At 34.6% G+C, this 19263-nt stretch overlaps 2 protein-coding genes and 1 non-coding gene across 10 annotated transcripts in view; 2 read left to right on the forward strand and 1 right to left on the reverse strand.

Moving 5' to 3' along the window:
- LOC101894671 (uncharacterized) overlaps positions 1–11863 on the forward strand; it is a 46408-nt gene extending 34545 nt beyond the window's left edge. For all 7 annotated transcript variants that reach the window (XM_059126603.1, XM_059126605.1, XM_005189206.4 and 4 more), the window contains 3 exons: positions 6163–6357; positions 8547–8657; positions 11115–11863. In XM_059126603.1, the coding sequence (XP_058982586.1) occupies positions 6163–6357; positions 8547–8657; positions 11115–11341 (533 nt within the window). In that variant the 3' untranslated portion in view covers positions 11342–11863. The remainder of the gene's footprint in view (positions 1–6162; positions 6358–8546; positions 8658–11114) is intronic.
- The window catches only part of LOC101894940 (uncharacterized), a 193321-nt gene that overhangs the window by 47089 nt on the left and 126969 nt on the right, over positions 1–19263 (reverse strand). The window lies entirely within an intron of this gene.
- TRNAP-UGG (transfer RNA proline (anticodon UGG)) lies at positions 14714–14785 on the forward strand. Its single transcript has one exon. It is a non-coding gene; the product is annotated as a tRNA-Pro (tRNA).

A 19263-nucleotide genomic window follows, 5' to 3' on the forward strand; every position in this document is an offset into this window, starting at 1 on the left:
TCGTATGTAGAATGGTACAAATGACACTGAAATAAGCTCTCTCTATACAGACTATTTTGTTTTTATCAAAGCCAAACAAAAGGCTGAACATTTATTCAGCAAAAATTCGCTGTAGGGCTAGATTCTGCCTGTCGGCATAAGTTGTCGTTCTATGCAGATAAATTGCATTAATAAATGTACAAATGTTAATGTTTTATTAACATAATATATGGATGGTTAATGCGTGAACAAAAAATGCAAGGTTTATCATTTAAAAAGTATCGACACATCAACTTATCAGAAGCACCGAACGAACACAGATCATTTGAGATGTGTAAATTATTGCATTCGCCATTTGTCACTGTGAGTCGGATTGCTTAGGCCCAGGTGAAATGTTAAGGCAATTCGAATTTATTCATTTATTCAACTTTAATTTATATATATTTAGGATTTCACATACAATAGTGGAAAATTTTGTTACTCCTACTTCCTTAGCTGTTTTGCATGGAAAAGTGATGCATTTTTAATTAATTCTCTTTGGATTTGAACATAGATAGTTGATAAGCTAAAGCAAAAATCTAAAATACAACATAATGTAATTATTTCGATAAAAATGACACTACAAATGTCTATCTTTTTTATAGAAATTGTTTGTTTACATTTTTGACTGTTAATTTTAAATATTTCAAAACTGTGTCCAAATTTTACATTTTTTCTTTGATAGTGCCAAATTTGAATTTTTGAATCAAATTTCATTTCATTATGAGTCACTGAACAAATGAAATTTGCAAAGAGTTTCTAACAGCTCTTGTTTTTATTATTAAGCTTTGGAATATATAATTACGTTTTTAACCTGAAAGACCCCTTTAATGATTCATTCATTCAATTGTTTTATAAAAATATTGCCAAAGTCACTATGCACCTAACATACATGGTTTCCAAAGATCTTAGTCCGCATATTTTGAAAAATCTAAAAAAGGCCGAAATATCGCCTCCCAATTTTGTTTACCAACCGATGTAAAATTTCAAACTGCCAATACACGCGTCTCATAATTTTAACTCCACCCCTAGAATCTAATAGGTTTCCTTGAATTATTTGTTTGTTGCACAGTGCATTTCGGCGATATAAAATATGGGGAATTAGAACTACTTCACCAAAAGCGTAGGCATTGGACCTTCACAAACGTTTACCTAATTTGAATTTCCTCCCATCGATAATCGATGAGTACCACACCATAGCCATTACGATTGAAAGAGTTGAAACATTGAAGTACCTACTAACACCATGTACCGAAATATGGGAACTTTTATAAATAGTGTATATACAGGGTGAGATGAAAAAACTGCAACCAACTTAAGACTGCTGTCATTTCTAAGCAAATCGTCCGAAAGATGTTCAAATTATTTTTTACAAGCTTACAAACGCATTTTGGCGAGAATTTTCCAGAAAAAAGTTATTCGTGATGGAATTCAAGTGCGATAGTGTGATTTCTTTATATTTGGAGCACTCCAGCATTTAAATGTTAATAAATCTTTTGTGTCGCGTACCATCGCTCGTTACCGTAATACTGGTAGCTCAGCCCGACGTCAAGGAAATGGACGGAAGAAAACAGCAACATCAGCAGAAATGGTTCGAAAAGTAAAGAAGCGACTTGATCGAAACCCACGTCGAAGTGGCCGAAAATGGATCGTGAGCTGAACATATCGCGATATTTTATTCGGCAAATGTTGAAAAATGAGCTCGGGTTTAAACCATTGAAATTCCAAAAAAGTTCTAGAACTTACACCGCAACAGAAAGAAAATAGACTCAAAAGAGCTAAAGAGTTGGTTCGCTTGGCCGACAGTGGTGAACTGCCGAATTTGATTTTCCTCGATGAGAAAACATTCGTTGTCCAGCAGTTTGTAAACAAACAAAATTATTGTGTTTACTTGCCAAAGAGTTCAGCTGAAAATGTGCACCTTCGCTTGGCCATCAGTACTCAAGCGCCGGACATGGTGATGGTGTGGGCCGCCATAACAGCCAATGATTGCTCTCCGCTCGTATTAATCGACGTGGCATCAGAATAAATGTCGAATATTATCGCGAAAATTTTCTGGAGGGTGTATTAAAGCCTAAGGCACGCCAACATTTTGGCCGCAGACCTTGGACATTCCGACTCAACACCATTGCACTCAGCACGCGCCACCCAGGAATGGTTACAAAACTAGGTTCCTCGCTTCATTTCCAGCGCACAATGGTCACCAAAATCTCCGGATACCAATCCGTTGGACTATTATGTCTGGAATATTTTGAAAAGCAAGGTTGGCACTAAAAAATACCAAAGTGTCGATTACCTCAAACATGCGCTTCGCCGGGAATGGGCCAGAGTAACGTTGGGGCAGCATGTGACGGTTTCATTAGCCGTCTGAAGGCCATAATTCGTGCCAAAGGTGACCAATTCAAACAAATCTAAACTTATTCTAAAATTTGATGGTATTTCCGACATTTTTTGCTTTCATTCATTAAAATAAAAAAAAAAAAAATATGTAAAAATTATAGAGTTTGACTTTTGTTGCCCTATACCCTTCATGGCGTTTCGAAAAATATTTCGAGGTGTTTGAAAACATAGACCAATATGTACTGATAATATTATGGATCTATTCATCTCCTCATAATGTCGTGGTTAAACATTTGACATTGCGAGTTTCAGTCACCAATTTGACAGTATTCCTATCTATTTGATTCAACTAGTGATTCTGATCGACTTGCGATGAAGTAAAATCTGAATGTAACTGGTTTCCAGTGCAGATTTTGGGACTAAATTAAGTTCATGACCTGCCTGATGTCTTAATACTTTCGATTAAGTTGGAATCTTTCAAAAGTAATTTGCATTATTTTGTTCTTGTGAAATCCTCCCAGCAGGTCTCATGCGGCTAGCGTGACACGGCAATAATCAATCTTAACTTACCAATCATGCGACATTTCCACACATCTCTTACCTGAAATAATAGAGAAAAATATACGAAATTAGGTAAAAACCAAAATTATCTTTAATTTCACATTATCTTTTCGATTCAACTTTAAAACAATTATGAAGAATACAATTAATTGCACAATAACGTGACCATTGAGAAGCGACTACGGTGGTGTCTGTTAACCTTGGCAAACGAAACCGTGCAACATTGTCAACATACGGAGATGGATCTTGCGGTGGAAATTTTCACAGCAAACAATCGAATGCTACTAAGTGTTCTCAGCATTATTGAAAGACACCCCAACGATGAGAAGGGAAGGAGGAACATTATTCGTATTTTATACTGAGATAAGAAAAAAAAATACTATACAACTCAAGGTTTTATTCAACTCAAAACCATCGCTGACGACGGAGTGCATCAAAACTAAGCAAGGCAAACTGAAAGATTGGAGTCGTGTTGAGGGAGATGCCGTAGCCAAAAGTTACAACACAACTGCGAATTACTGGAAATCACAAAATGTGATTCATTAACAAGGCATTGAATTAACAGGGATTCTATTGCGAAGTTTGGTGGTACAAGGAAAGCCAGTTGGTGCCACAAAGAGTCAGCTGGAACAACATGGTGTGAAGCACAATTTGTCCAATATTAAATGGTGGGGAATTTTTTATAATACAATAATACTATATAAATAAATCCATTAATAATACTATATAAATAATCCACTATATAAATAAATCCAAAACTAAATCGTTGTATAATGATGTTACACAATTTTAACAGGATATTCGTTGAAGAAATCATACAATTATATTTATGTCATACCTTGCCTAACACTGTATGGGCAAGGTCTATGTAGAACCAACACAAGATTTATACAAGAAGGTCACACAGGAAGGGGATTCAGACGTTATTTTGCCCTGTAGGGTATAGGGGCCAATTAAATTTTCCTTTTTAAAGGATTTCCTTGGAAACGCTTTGAATGTCCCTACCTTTTTGTAATTCCAATGGATAGTAATCGTCATGACCTTCTCAATATTTTCCATAAGGGACCAAGAGAATGGTCCTGGGCCTTAATTCTTGTTCTATGAAAATGTGAAATGAAATCTTTTATAAAGGACAGAAATGTTAAATGAACAATTTTATAAAGGAAATATTTTTCATTTCATATTTTCATAGAACAAGATTCCAGCCCCTGGACTGCTAATTGGTATATCCTTTTCTTTTGGACGTCAATGAACAATAAGTTAATAACGCGTTTTATTCCTTTTAATATAAAAATAAGGAATAATACATTTCCAGGAAAAACGATTTTTGGTTAGTTTTTATATATCCTATGTTAAAGGTGTGGTTATGCCCGGCGAGTTGAACTCAGAATTTATTGTAACAGACCCAAAAGATAAACCGTTCGGGGGAACCACACACTTCTGTTAACTTGTATAATTTATTTTATTAACATAGAATGATCGCTTCGGTATCTTCCTAGTGTCACGAAAAAGGCACATATGATTCGCATATATCCACCAGATACAAAAGCCTGCGTTTGTATACCAAATGTCCTTTAACACCTGTCTGTGGAAATAGGTAATGGTGACATATATTTTCAAAGACGGAAAACAAAGTCACACATTAGACCGAATAGAATCTTTTTTTTTCTAATGAAGACCTAGGGGAGGTTACTGGACCTGGAAATTCGTTCATATCTACATACAAACATAATAGGTACATCGCAGCACTTCTGTGTCAAAGTTTCGTCAATGGAAAGAGGCCAACACAAAGTTGTCGGATACATTGGGAAACCTATGGAAAATTCCAACTTTACTTTGGTGGCTGTTCTCGATATAGTGGGAGCTTTTAACAATGTGAAACAATGATCTGGTATTTCATCTGTACTGATTAAATGGATTGATAGAATATAAAAATGAAGGGTAATCAATTCGAGCATAAGAAAGAGAGAGGGTTGGCTTACCTCTGCTTCTGTTGATCAACAAGATATTTGTGAGTTTCGACCAATTTGAATTATTACTTTTTCTGATCTAATGTAAAGCTCACTAGTGCAGCTGTCTGGTTGGACCCTTGACAATGGGGTTGGAGTACACCCTGCGAAATATGAATAAGTACTACTCAAAAAAAAAAAAATCAATTTTCGTTTCCAGTACTGGATGGAGTTGGACTAAATGTTTCCTCGTCTGCTAAATACATCAGTACGATCTTAGAACTACGATGAGCGTACGCAATAGGACCACGTTGCACAACGCCATAGGGAAGAGCTGGGGTCTTACATTACAAGATGTACACTGGATGTATATATGTACATACATTGGATAGTGGCACGCGATTGAATCAACATTAACCACATTGTATTGCAATCATTGCATTGAATATGCTACTAAAGTTCCAGCCACTGGATATTACAATTCAATTTTGAGCAGCAAAGAGGTGCGTTGAGACTACGGGAAGCTGGGAATGGTACTCTTCTCGGTTTGGACATGCACGAATCCTGGACATACCAATTAATCAGTATGTCCAAGTTCTGATAGAATTAGTGATTACATGTCCACCTTTTCCTCTGGAAGATCCCGGTCTGTCTGACGGCCCTCAAACCTATCAAATCAAGTGCCATTAAATCGAGAGCCAGTCTTGACACGCGCCCTCCACGAAATTAAGTGGCTGATGAATTAACTCCAGGCGGATCCGATTGATGAGACTGTTAAATCACCAATAAGCTATTATGTCAATTGTTTCAAAAAATCTCTCATCGAGGAATCTGGAAGAAGATGGCACTTAGAGACCGATTTCTGGTTCTCTAAGGCCATCTGGCCGGTAAACTCGAGAAGAACAACAAGCTCACTTCTGACACTTAGTAGGTCTGGTCTGAGAATCGCGGTAAACTTACTGACTGGCAACTGCAGTATCAGATAACTGACCTCAGGATGAGATAACGGTGTTCCTGGTGAAAAAATAGCCACAATTAAACACCTATTAAGCAGATCTCCCTTCTTATCCCACAAGGACATAGGGTATTTCCCAGGTGGGAGAGAGGGCAAGATAGGGCTAAGGATCTCCGAGTGAAACATTTGACGACTTCCCTTTGCATGCTTTCCCTTACACCAATAGACCAGACACATTTCACAATTCCTCATCACTCCGAATGATATTCCATCCTTAGTTTATTAAATTTTGTATTTATACATAGATGATTTAATTTTGTTCATTTCACTTTTTTTCAGATTGTCGGGAGACAGTACGTTCAAAAAGGGCAAAGAGACCCAGAGCTCCGGCTACAATAATTTTTGAGCCCGAACCACCACAAGATTTGGAAAGTGATGATAATGGTAATCCTGATAAAGACATTCCAGAAATACCAACGAATTTTTTAAGTCCCTCGGTACGAGAATATCTGGAGTTGGGAAAATCAATACCAGGTAAACTAGATGTCGCAATTGATTGAATCAAAAGAAATAATTTCATTTCAAGTAACAGTCCAAATTTACACTAGGCAAGTTTACTTGTGGCAAGTCTCCGTTGCTAGGGGAGTTAGATGATGGAAAAGGAAAGAAAGGTTCATACATATCATACATAATTTCAAGCAATTCCTTTTGTGTATAAATAAAAATCGAATTTTTTGGGATAGATTTGACTTGTATAAATGAAAGAGGCAACTTTAAAAGTGAACGAAAAAAATTACAACAAGTAAACTTGCCTAATCTAAATCTGGAGATACTTTACAGTAGATAGAGCATAAAAAACTAAAGATCTTTGTGAGAAAGAGAGGAGAGTAACAATAATCCAAACGAGTACAGTGAAACTCTCGGAGGTAGAAAAAAAACAACGAGCAATTTTCGTTTTGGCTCGAATATGGGCGAGTATACACTTCTCGATTTGGAGTGAGAGCAAAATTTGTTCGGAAACGAGCATATTCTACTCTTGCCGAGTAAGAATTGTATTTTGTGTGTATTTTCTTAAACCACAGAAGCAAACTAAACGACACCAAACGCGTTGTAAACAGAATCCACTGCGCCCTTTCTTCTAGTGTTTCTCTCCTTTGATTTCTTTCACTATTAACCCCTCTCCCAAGTTTACAGCAACATCGAAACTGTTTTGTGTTACACACACACAGACAAATCAGAAACAATATATTTTTTCCCATTCGATTTCACTCTAAGAGCAAACACTCCTCGTCCCTCTAATTTTCGAAACAGAAGAGACTTGGGAGCGCTCCCACACAAAACAAAAGAGTGAAATGTAAAATCCATGTACAAATTCTACTCCTCGAACAATACCGCTCGCGAGCAAGTTTCACTCAGAGTAAAAACGAGCAAATCTGTGCGCCTGGACTTGTAATTTCACATTTTTAATGTACCTCAGTTTCCTCATTTGACATAGATTATTTGTCTGAGACTAATTGCTGTATAATCATTGAGCGTTGAGAGGCTTGACTTACACCGACAGATTTAAAATATTCTTTTCAGCACCGGTATCAATTGATGTCCCCTTATGAATACCTTATTCCAAAAAGGAGCTTAATATATATATATTTTTTTTTTTTCAAAGATATTTTTATTTTTGCTAGTGAGTATTTTTACAAAAATAAATTGATTTTGAACCAACTCCGAACTTTTTTACGGCAACCAAATGTTGAAGCAAACCAAACGCATATGCTGCAGTGCTAATTGACCGCAAAAATAACCTCGAGGCAGTCATAATTGTTTTGGAAGAATCTTGCAACCTCCATATGCACGACAGAGCACCGAACTTGTTGCTCGTGCCTTTGTTTATGGAAGAAATTGGAAATTTACTAGCATCATGTCACACACACACACCATAATACCCAAAAAAACAGAACTCCATTTATGGATGGGCATTTGAAGTTGATGGCAGTATTGGTCAGCCACCTCATTGCCCAACGCTGCTGCAGCGATTCATTTTCATTTGTTGCGATGCTGTTGCTCCAGTAAATGAATGCATTTTCCATCGAATCTCATAAAAAATACTTTCGGCAAACATTTTTTACGACTGAATTTTAAAGTGCATCCTCTCGTAAATTCATTTATTAATGGAGAACACACACTGTGTTCGGCCGGGGAGTGTGGCTGGAGAGCTCGGTTAGGACGAGGTTTGATGCTGCGGGATACCGACTGGCGCTGATTGTTTCTTTGTCCGGCTGATGCGACAAATAAACGCACACTTCCAATGCTGCTGTCCATAGTCATAATATTCTTGTGTTCTTCTTGTCGTGTTTGCATTCGATTGAATTTTGTTATTTTCTTTTTTTCGCTCTGTTCTGTTTTGGTCAAATTACGTGGATTTCCACAATCCAAATGCATTTGACACTTTTATGCATCGCCAACAAATTGGGGTCTATTAGTATGGACTACATATGATGATGTTGTTGTTTCATTTTTTTTTTGTTTTGTTAGCTTGACATTTGTATCCATTTATAATTTTTTTCCTCAGATTCGAGTACATGACCAACTAAAAAAAATCGATTGTTTCAGTGCGGGAGAGGGGTTGCGTTTTTCTTTCGCCATCCATAAAAGTCACTCCTTTAAAACTTGTTTGGAATATATTTGGAAATTATGAAATTCTATAGCCATTTTGTTTTTGTTTTTAGGACGACCCGGTGTAGATTATCCCATATTGTCGGCAATTCCATACACAAACTTCTACTGCGATGAACAACCGTATCCAGGATTCTTTGCAGACATGGAGACCCGGTGTCAAGGTAAGAAAATATTGTGTAAAAAGTGAAAAATATTACAAAACCTAAAATTCAACATTGTAAGTCAAATATGAAAAAATATCATGCGATAAAAAATTTGACAAAAATTGAAAAAATGTAACAAAAAATATTCGCTTTTTTTATTGGAATATTTTTACGCGATTTTCTTAGATTTTATCCTTTTTTGGGAAAAGAACATTCCGAATTGATAAAAATTGTGAAAATCAATCCAGCGGTTCTTGACATATTAGCGGTCTAACTAGCATCCCCTTCTTTGATGTATGAAATTGCATATAATTTGCTATATTTGCGATATCTTGCATATGATCATCAATGTAACGGTCAGAATTTACATTTTCGGGTATTTGGGATTTCCCCAGGATTAAAAATATTCGCGGTTTAGTGGATATTTTCGTATTTTTTACATAAAAGTTATGGTCTATTTTACCCCCTAAATATGGTCTAATAACCAACCAAATAGGAAGTCTTCTGCACAGCCCTAAACTCTAACTCCATGCAAAATTCCGCGTCGATTGGTCTATAATTGTGGCCTGTAGAGCCACAGCAAAATCAAGAATTTTTTTCTGTTTTTGGTCCATTTTAACCCGTAAATATTTTGCGATCATCTCCAAAAACAATTTCGTGAGGATCGGTTCATAATTGCGACCTGTAGCTTGATTTCAAATTAACATGGACAGACGGAAAAACGGACGGCGGACATACATAGCTAACATACATACATCGACTCAGCTCGACGAGATAAGAAGATCCATATGTAGTTTACAATGTCGGGGACCAATATTCCGAGGTGTTACATAATTTTTGGCCCAATCAAACTTATAACACCCCCAACACATAGTGTTTTAGGGTATAAAAAAGAGAAGAAAAGTTCTCCCCTATACAGCATTTTTTACACCCTACACCACACACAGTGGTAAGGGTATTATGTCTTTGTTCATTTGTTTGTAACATGAAGAAAGAAGCGAGATAGACCCATAGTTACTCTTGGAATCTTCATAGAATCACTTTCTGAGTCGATTTATGCTTGTCAGTCCGTCCGTCTGTCGATGCATTCTTGTGAACAAAATGTAGGTCGCATTAATTGTTCAATTGACAAAAAATTTTGCAAACAAGACATGGCTCAAGGACGAACCCTATTGAAATTGGTGAGAATCGGTTCAAATTTAGATATAGCTCCCGTATATACATATCTTCAACCGATTTCGGATTAATTGTGCACTAAATGCCCAATATCAGTCCAAATGACCAAATGAATTTTGGCACATAGCTTTAGCTCCCATATATATGTTTCATCCGATTTGAGGTTTAAAGTCCCTCACATTCGTAATATGCACTCCACAAGAATGATATTTGGTATCAGATATCTTATAGCGTTTAAATACCTTTGCCAAATTTTATCGGGATCGGCTAAGATTCGGATATGGCTTCCATATATATTCTTTATCCGATTTCAGGTTTATTGTGCAAATTATGGCTTATATCAGCCCAAATGGAGTGAATTTCGGGACATACGTTTTGATAAAAGATAAAAATATATCCGTCAAATTTAGTCGAAAGCCAAATGTTGATAGGTGGTAGGATCTACTTCGAATAAAATCTTTTGTTACGGGAGCTCTCCAAAATATGTAGGGTATCATATAGTCGGTTTCGTTCGACTTTTGACTTTTCCTTACTGGCTTAATATTTTCGGATTGGTCGAAAATATTAACCCACAAGTCAATCAAACGTGTATTTTTTCAAAATAGAGTTTAAAACTCCACTTAAATGGGATCGTAACAAATCAAAATATTCTATAATTTATCTGTCATAGAATACATCAAATGTCTAAATCTTACTGGGATGCAAGGAGTTCATAATTATTACAAATCATAATTTTAGAATGATGACGACAATGACAAAAATATCCTTTATAAAAAGACATCATGAGTTACCAAAGAAAAGAAATCTCTATTTCAATAATTAAAAAAAAAAACGCAAAATATTCGAAATATATATTACCCTGTCAAGGAAACAAGCCAGCCAAATATTTTTATTGAAAAAAAAAAAAAATAAATAAACTTTGTTTTAATAATAAATTCCAAACTTTTGTTTTAGGCAGAGCAAATAAAATGTTTTCAAATTTTGATGTAAGGCACATTCTTTGTCACATCTGAATTCGATCAAAATATAGTTGTGTTTCTTCTATTTTCTGAATTTGAATCAACTTCGAATACTTTGTACCAAATGGATTAACAATGTCAATAGACCCTTCATAGCATGATTAATATACCCTCCCCTCCGTAGTTCCCTCTTAACGACGTAGAGAATTAAGAAATAAAATACAATTTCAAATGAATGGGGGACGCTTTACAAACATATATCAGATAGGGATAACTGTTCCAACACCTAATACAATTTTACAAATTCAATAAAGCTATTTCATTTTTTTTTTAATTTCAGGTTGGCACTACTGCGATATTGATGGTCGGCAGGCATCGTTCTTGTGTCCAAACGGAACACAATTCTCGCAAGCCGTTTTTGTTTGTGACTGGTGGTTCAATGTGCGTTGCGATTTGTCGCCAAGGCTCTATGCGATAAACGCTCGTTTATATCAGCGTCCAAAAGTGAATCCAACTCGGCCACATCGAATTATAACAAAGGAATTGCTTGAAGACATCTTCAACTGATTGCAGAGATTCCCAACGAACAACTATCCTATTACATCTCATTGTCTACATCTCCCTCACACATCTCACTTACCCGCCTATCACTCTCTTCTTTACTGTTAAGGTGCTTAAAAATATTATTTAGTTGCAATATTAAGATAAACCCTTGAAAATTTTCCAATTTCCTAAATATGTACAGTTTTAGTTTTGGTCTCAGCATAAATGTATCGGGGGAGCAAAGAGAAAGTTTTTTCATTGGAATTTCCGTTTTGTGGTGTCAATTGGATTTTAGAAATGTTTGAAAATTGAGGGTAACATATTTTTGATCGATGGATACCCAGAGCAAGTAATTCTCTTTGCTTCGTTGAATTTTGTTTTTAGTTAGTATAGAATACTTTGACATTCAAAGTGAAACCGTAAATATGCTTTCAGTGTAAATATAAATAAAGTAAAAACTAATATCCGTTTCATAGTATTGTCCATGTGTATATTTATGTAAATTCATGTAAATAATAATAAAGTTACATTTTTCCATTTCCATAAGAGTTTTGTTTTACAAGAGTTTTTTTTTAACAATTTCAGAAAACAATATATTTATAACAAAGTAAAAGCGACATAGGGTCAATCGGATCCGAAATAAGAACGAGACATTTTTTTTTTTCTCTCAAATTGTCAATTTTTTTAGTTTTAATGTAAGTAAAAAAGCAGATAAATACGACTGTGCAAAACTTTTAATACCCTCCATCATTTGGAAGGAACTTGCAAAATTCATAAAAATCCCGCATAAAAAACAGCAGTTTACACGAAAACATGGACTTGTATAAAACAATTATCTGTGGCAACGATGTGGCAAAAATGATCAAAATACAGAATATGGTTGGGTAAAGTTATAAGGGAGCTATACAAAAATGTGGACCGGTAGAGATAATTTTCTATTAAAAAAGATATAGATATAAAAAGGAAAACGTGGATCTGCATAAGCAATTTTCTGTCACAAGAATTCGTACGCATTACGAACTTTAAATACTAATTCCTGTGTGAAATGTGACATAAATGCTAAACGTGGAACTATATGCTACATTTTTAATACCAGGCATGGCTAAATTGACATAGAATTTTCTGTTGATCAAGAAGGGTGTAACAATTTCCAAATACAAACGACTGCGATTTTCGCAAAATATTAAAAAATTTTGTCGAGTCCCCTGTGAGTAGCAAGTGCCACTTTAAAAATCCTTAATATCAAAAATCCTGAACATAGTAAATAGACAAGTACAGAATACATAACGAGGTGGATATTTCAATAAATCGACTCATAATATGAAGTAATGTGTACAATCTGGTTATCCATAAAATTACTAATGAATAATTCGATAATAGACTTTTTTCGGTTATGTGCAATTAATATCAACTGAAAATTTTTTGAAAATAAGCCGTAAGACCCCTACACTACTAAGTAGAGTGGATGTAACGAGCTCATTTGGCTGTTACATTCTACCTTTCGGACTCGGAAACTTCTAAGGGTATCTCAATATCAGCTTTGAAAGAAGAACATTTCAGCTTTACACAGATACGTATGAAACTATGATTTAGCTCAAAATAAGTCGGAGAATCTCATCACTAAAATTAATTATTTTTCTTTTACCCCTTTTTTGTAAATCAAGAATTTCATTTGTAATTCGTTACATACCATTTAAAGTTTGAATGACTCTATTTGTAATTCAAATGTTTATGTTTTTATTGAAATAATTTGATTTGAACTTCAAATACTTCCAATTATAATTCGAATTTTTTAATTTCGTGAATTCGAAACAAAAAAATCAAATTTTTAACATTAATTTCAAACAAGATAAATCGAATTGCAATTAAAATAATTCAAATGAAATAATTGAAATAACAATAGAAATGTTTTGAATAACAAATGGTATTCTCCAATTACAATTAAAATGTTGTTAAAATATATCAATTTCTAAATAATCGCCGACTTGTTTCGCAAGTTATGACAGATATATATCATCCTCACAACAAATTCCCAAAAATATTGTGATGTGTGAAATTTGAAGAAAGTTGTATTGTTATTCCGCTTTCTGTCGCGTTTTGTTTCTCAAAAAAAAAAAAAACTTGAACCCTATGTAGGAGAGGTACCAGAAGGAATGGTCCGATCTCTACCATCTCTATAACGGATCTTGTGTTGATAGATATATCGAGATGTGCAAAGTCTGAAGAAATCGAATGTTAATTTCGTGTTTTATGAGGACCGATATATTACGTCTTCATACCAGACCTTGGGTTAATAAAAAAATTGTGATGTGTGTAATTTGAAGACAATTAGATGCTTATTTCACATTTGGTAAGAGTTATAATTATTAAAAAATGTAGCACCTGGTATTTCTTAGGTTTAGATGTGGTCGAAAATCATTTACTGGAACCCAACTTCTGACCTGATTTGAATATCCTAATAACATTAATTGCGTTCAAGTCATCAGCGCATTTATTTATCTAACTTTGGCGGATAATATTTACAGAGGTTGAGGAAAATTGGATCTTTTCAAATCCTACGAAATATGTTTAAGGTTAAGGTGCTTTCTTTCCCCTGTCCGAATATCGAAACATAAATCAGTCAATGTGGGCTACAATAGTGTGGATGGTTTGACTTGTGAATCTTGATAAGATCTGAATTTGGAGAAAAGAGGCTTCTGAAAGACATATCGCTTATTTACACAAATAGTGCTATAGCTTTTATAGTTCTGTTTCGAGAAAGCTCATAGATATAAATTTGAACTTGTCAAAAAAAAATACACAAAAAGTAATATAATTACAAAAACAGTTATGTTCAAAGACGTCACCATTTATCGGTGCAAACTTTTTGTGTACGGTGTACGCAGATGAGTGAGAATTTTTTCAGAATAATCTTATTTTACAAACACGACTGAGCACAGTGATATTCCCACGAAATGGCCTCCTAATTCAGTTGAAGCATTTCTATGAAAAATTAAATTTTTGCAAAAGTATATCCTTCTCTAAATAACTTCGAAAGTCATAAACGCAGAAACGGGGACAAATGGGCAGATAATGCTGTAAACGTTCAACGTTTTTACGTAAATCTGTCCCGCCTATTTTTTAGGTAAAATCACGCTATAAAAAGATTTGCCCGACTGTAATCCATAGCGAAAGTGTAATAAGCGCTAAGGCCGTTAAGAAACAATTTATATTTTCCTCAGTCTGTGTAGCATACTTTGCGGCATAATTTATTTATTCGTGATATCACTTCGGCTAGCAAAACACATTGTCTTGTTCAACACACATTTCCATCTAAGAAAAAAAAATCAATCTCAACAACGTGAATGAAAATGTGCTGTATCTTTGGAAAGGCATGTATGCAGACAAATATCATGCGGCTCAATGGTCTAGGGGTATGATTCTCGCTTTGGGTGCGAGAGGTCCCGGGTTCAAATCCCGGTTGAGCCCATTCTTTTTTTAATTTTATGAAAAAATAATTTTATTGTGATTTGGCATTTCTACAGTTTTGCTTTGAGAATTGTGTTATTATGACTTTTCATACTTTAAACTAAAGACAGAAATATAAATATTTGACAAGGCAGAGTAATTATTGTCACAAGGTGAATTTATATCATAACAACATATAGTTATCAATGTTAAGGCCTTTTAAACGCTAGGTTAATATTCATTTAAAACCCATATTTTTGTCGTTTTATCTGTCAACGCATATATATATATATATATATATATATATATATATATATATATATATATATATATATATATATATATATATATATATATATATGTGTGTATTAGCTGAGAACGGTGCGCTCCGCTACCCCTTTCGAAAAAAAATAAAATTTAGTCCGCATAGCCTGCAGGGAATTTGCAATCTTTAGAAGTTGAGTGGCATTTTTGTTGCAATTACAGAAATCGAGGCAGCAACGTACTTCGTATCCTCAATTAAATTTTTGTGTAGTTTTTTACTGTAAGCCTAATACCATTGCAAGGGCACAATCATATCCGAATCTGAACCGATTTTAATATAATTTGACAAATTTATTTTTATACCAAATTAAGTCACACATGCCGAATTTCATTGGAGTCGGACCTACATATCGTGTTGAGTGCATCAAATATGTGAAATCGGCCGAAAATAAATGGGATCTATTCAAATCTATACCGATTTTAATATAATTTGACAAAATTTATTTTTGTTCCAAATTCCTTTACGCATTCCAAATTTGAAGAGTGTATTTGTAAACGATCAATAGATATGTGCATAAAAAATCTAATTTTTTTGAAGGTACCTCCGATTCTGATGCTGTATCTCCAGTTCCAAGTGGAATTTCAAAAATGTATATAACCTATGTTACTTTCAGGCGATTTAGTAGCATACTTGGATATTTTCAGGAAAATCTGTGCAGCGGTTTTCGAGTACATATATTACAAACGAACGTACATACATTTTCGTCATTTTTTTCAATGAAATTGAAGAAGATAGTATTTGCTTAGCTTAGATAAAGGGTCCCCAATATGTATGGCTATGGCTAAACGCTCAAAATAGATAATAAAAACGTAATGTGCCTGCATATTTGGACTGTGGAAAATTGATATTTTTTTTGTAGGGAAGGTTCTTCTTACTGAGACTATTAAAATTGTAAAATAGTTGGAACATATGGCAGAAACGTAAAAAAATACCTGAAATTAAGACCGTGTTTTTAATCAACTGTTCTACAAGTAATACAATTCAAATTTCGAACATTTAACATAAATCCAGCGAAGTAAAGTCAAAATATTAGGAAGTATTTTTGTATGTTAATCTATATCTATAAAAGAGGAAAATGTTTGTACGTTTGTAATTTAAGACACAAAACCACTGAAGAGATTTTCCTGTCAATGTCAATGAAGTGTGGAATATATCACGGAATTTGGTCTAAAATATTAATTGTCAAATAATAAAATAATAAAAAAACTACATAACAGAACAGTGGGCTTGTTTGTTCGGGATACCGTAGTATTTTGTTGTTGCAAAATGGTCAGGCTTATCCCTTTATTGTTGTTTTTATAAAATCAACGTTTGTTTATTAGTGGAGAACGATGGTAATGTTTACCAGGGGTTAAGGCAGGGAATACATAGGTTTCGGAAAGAGCCACCAATCCTCATCAGTTCCCTTGTTTTTGTCTGGGATATTCTCCCCAGAAGTTATTTTAAAATAACTTCTATGACAAAAAGGTTGAACGAAAGCATAACAAGTGGAGAAAGATGAAAATGGTTATAAGTGCGGTTGTAAGATTTAGAAGACTTTCCAAAAGAATTTTAGTTTTATTTAATTCTTTGGTTCCTCTTCTATTGAGCTTACGATCTCGTCACTTGGGTAAAAAATGTTTTTTGTCATAGAAGTTATTTTAAAATAACTTCTGGGGAGAATATCCCAGACAAAAAACAAGGGAACTGATGAGGATTGGTGGCTCTTTCCGAAACCTAGGTATTCCCTGCCTTACCCCCTGGTAAACATTACCATCGTTCTCCACTAATAAACAAACGTTGTTTTTATAAAAACAACAATAAAGGGATAAGCCTGACCATTTTGCAACAACAAAAACTACATAACAATTTAATTGAGGCTGCGATTTTTACAGGGAAGTATATAGGTTCAGTTGTATTGCTACCTTAAATCCCTCTACTAGCAACGGAAATGCAGTTCAACTGTAAGTGACAATTAGTAAATCACAAGGACAAATTCTTCGTGTATGCGGACTAAATTTGGCATGTTCCTACTTTTTTCATGGTCAGCTGTACTTAGCATGGTCACAAGTTGGTATACCGAGTGATTTGTGTGTTTACGCTGAAGGAAAGACAAAAATCAAAAAGTTTTTTACGTATATTTGAAATTCTAGAATTTGTTTTATTTTTATTTAAAACCCACAAAATATACCGATTTAAAATTTTGAATGCATATAAAATCGAAAAGTAAAATAGTGCAGTCGTGGACATTTCTAATAGCATAAAAATACCGAATATCGGGAGGTACCGTTATATGGGGGCTATACGAAGACGTGGACCTGCATAAGTAATTTTTTGTCATAGATTATATAACTCATTAAGATCTACCAATACGAAATTTGAAACAATTCCAGTGAAGAATGTCGCTAAAATAAAAAAATGGAGAATTATTATTGTCGTATAGGGGCTATACGAAAACGTGGACCGACATGCCACATTTAAGAACTTAACCTGTCTACTGGCAAAATACATATGTGTGCCAAATTTTTGCCTTCTATCACAATTCGTTCGAAGATAGCGTGATTACAACCGACAGACAAACTGACGGACATCGGAATGATGAAATATATATACTTGGATGGGTCTGACATTAGTATTTTTAGGAGCTACAAACGGAATGTCAAAGTTATATACCCTCCATAATATAGTAGAGGGTATAAAAAGGGTATGAACGGCCCATGTGGAGTTGATCTACTAATCAAATACTATAACCCCTCCTCAAAATTCCACATCTCATATTGTCTCCCATTGTATAACAATGTAAATAAATTACTTTGCAAAAAACTAAAGATTGAAAAATATTTTCCATTTCTTTTTATGGAATTAGGCAATGATTTGAAATCGAAGTTCCTTGCGGAGTATAAAAACCTTGCGGATTCGGTTTATAGCATAGAAGTTATAGCTTGCTCAGGGCGCTTTGAGATGAAATTGACATAACTCCTGAGCTTTAGTCAAACTTGCAAAGAGAAGGTATGCTGAAGCTTAAGAATTATTTAGGAATTAAAGATGTTCCCATGACTTTGGAATACTACAAGGATTACAAATATTTTTTTGAATATCAAAACACCTAAAATATTTATGTAAGAAAAAAAGTAAGATTATTTAAGAAGTTTGGAACAAGGCTACCACTCAACTATGTTTCTAAATATTTAATTGTTATAGGCTTTGCTTGTACCTTGCGACATAATATTTTCTATGGCAATTCAGCGTCTACTTCTTCTTTTAGTTTCGTAGCATTCCATTCAGTATTATCAGTCCTCTACATGGTAATTATTCCAACGTGGGAACGCACGGAATCATAATTGTACAAATGCACAGCTGTAAAAAGATGTAATTTTTTGGTTATTATTAATTGTGTGGAGTACACACCCCCTCTGCACAATGAGACAATTAATGTAGCAGTTACCGTACAAGACCGGACCATACTTGTCTTCAAAAATTAAGTAATATGTGCGGTTTCAAAGCAGTTTATAACATTATTTAAAACTTTGACCATAACATGGTGTAACAATGGAAACTTAATTTTAGAGTGCAATGGGAAGTCCTTCCTCTCGCTACATAAAACTCATGATAAACATTGGTATGCAATCGCACAGTAGCTGCTGACAATGTACAGGGTGAGATGAAAAAACTGCAACCAACTTCAGACTGCTGAAATTCCTAAGCTACTCGACGGACAGCTGTTAAAATTATTCCAGTGACAGCTCATTATATTGCTTATAAGCGTACATAAGCATTTTGGTGAGAATTTTCCAGAAAAAAAGTTATTCGTGATGGAATTCAAGCGTGATAGTGTCTTTATATTATATTTGGCTGGAAAACCACAAGTGGCTATCGTTAGAGCATTCCAGCATTTAAATGTGAATAAATCTTTTGTGTCTCGTACCATCGCTCGTTACCGTGATTCTGGTAGCGTAGCCCGACGTCAGAGAATTGGACGGAAGAAAACAGCAACATCAGCAAAAATGGTTCGAAAAGTAAAAAAGCGACTTGATCGAAACCCGCGTCGCAGTGGCCGAAAAAACGGCTCGTGAGCTGAACATAACGCAATATTCCATTCAGCAAATATTGAAAAATAAGCTCGGGGTAAAGGCATTGTAATTCCAAAAAGTGCAAGAACTCACACCGCAACAGAAAGAAAATAGATTCAAAAAAG

Source organism: Musca domestica, unplaced genomic scaffold (assembly GCF_030504385.1).
Source record: "Musca domestica strain aabys unplaced genomic scaffold, Musca_domestica.polishedcontigs.V.1.1 4, whole genome shotgun sequence".
NCBI classification, from domain to species: Eukaryota; Metazoa; Arthropoda; class Insecta; order Diptera; family Muscidae; genus Musca; species Musca domestica.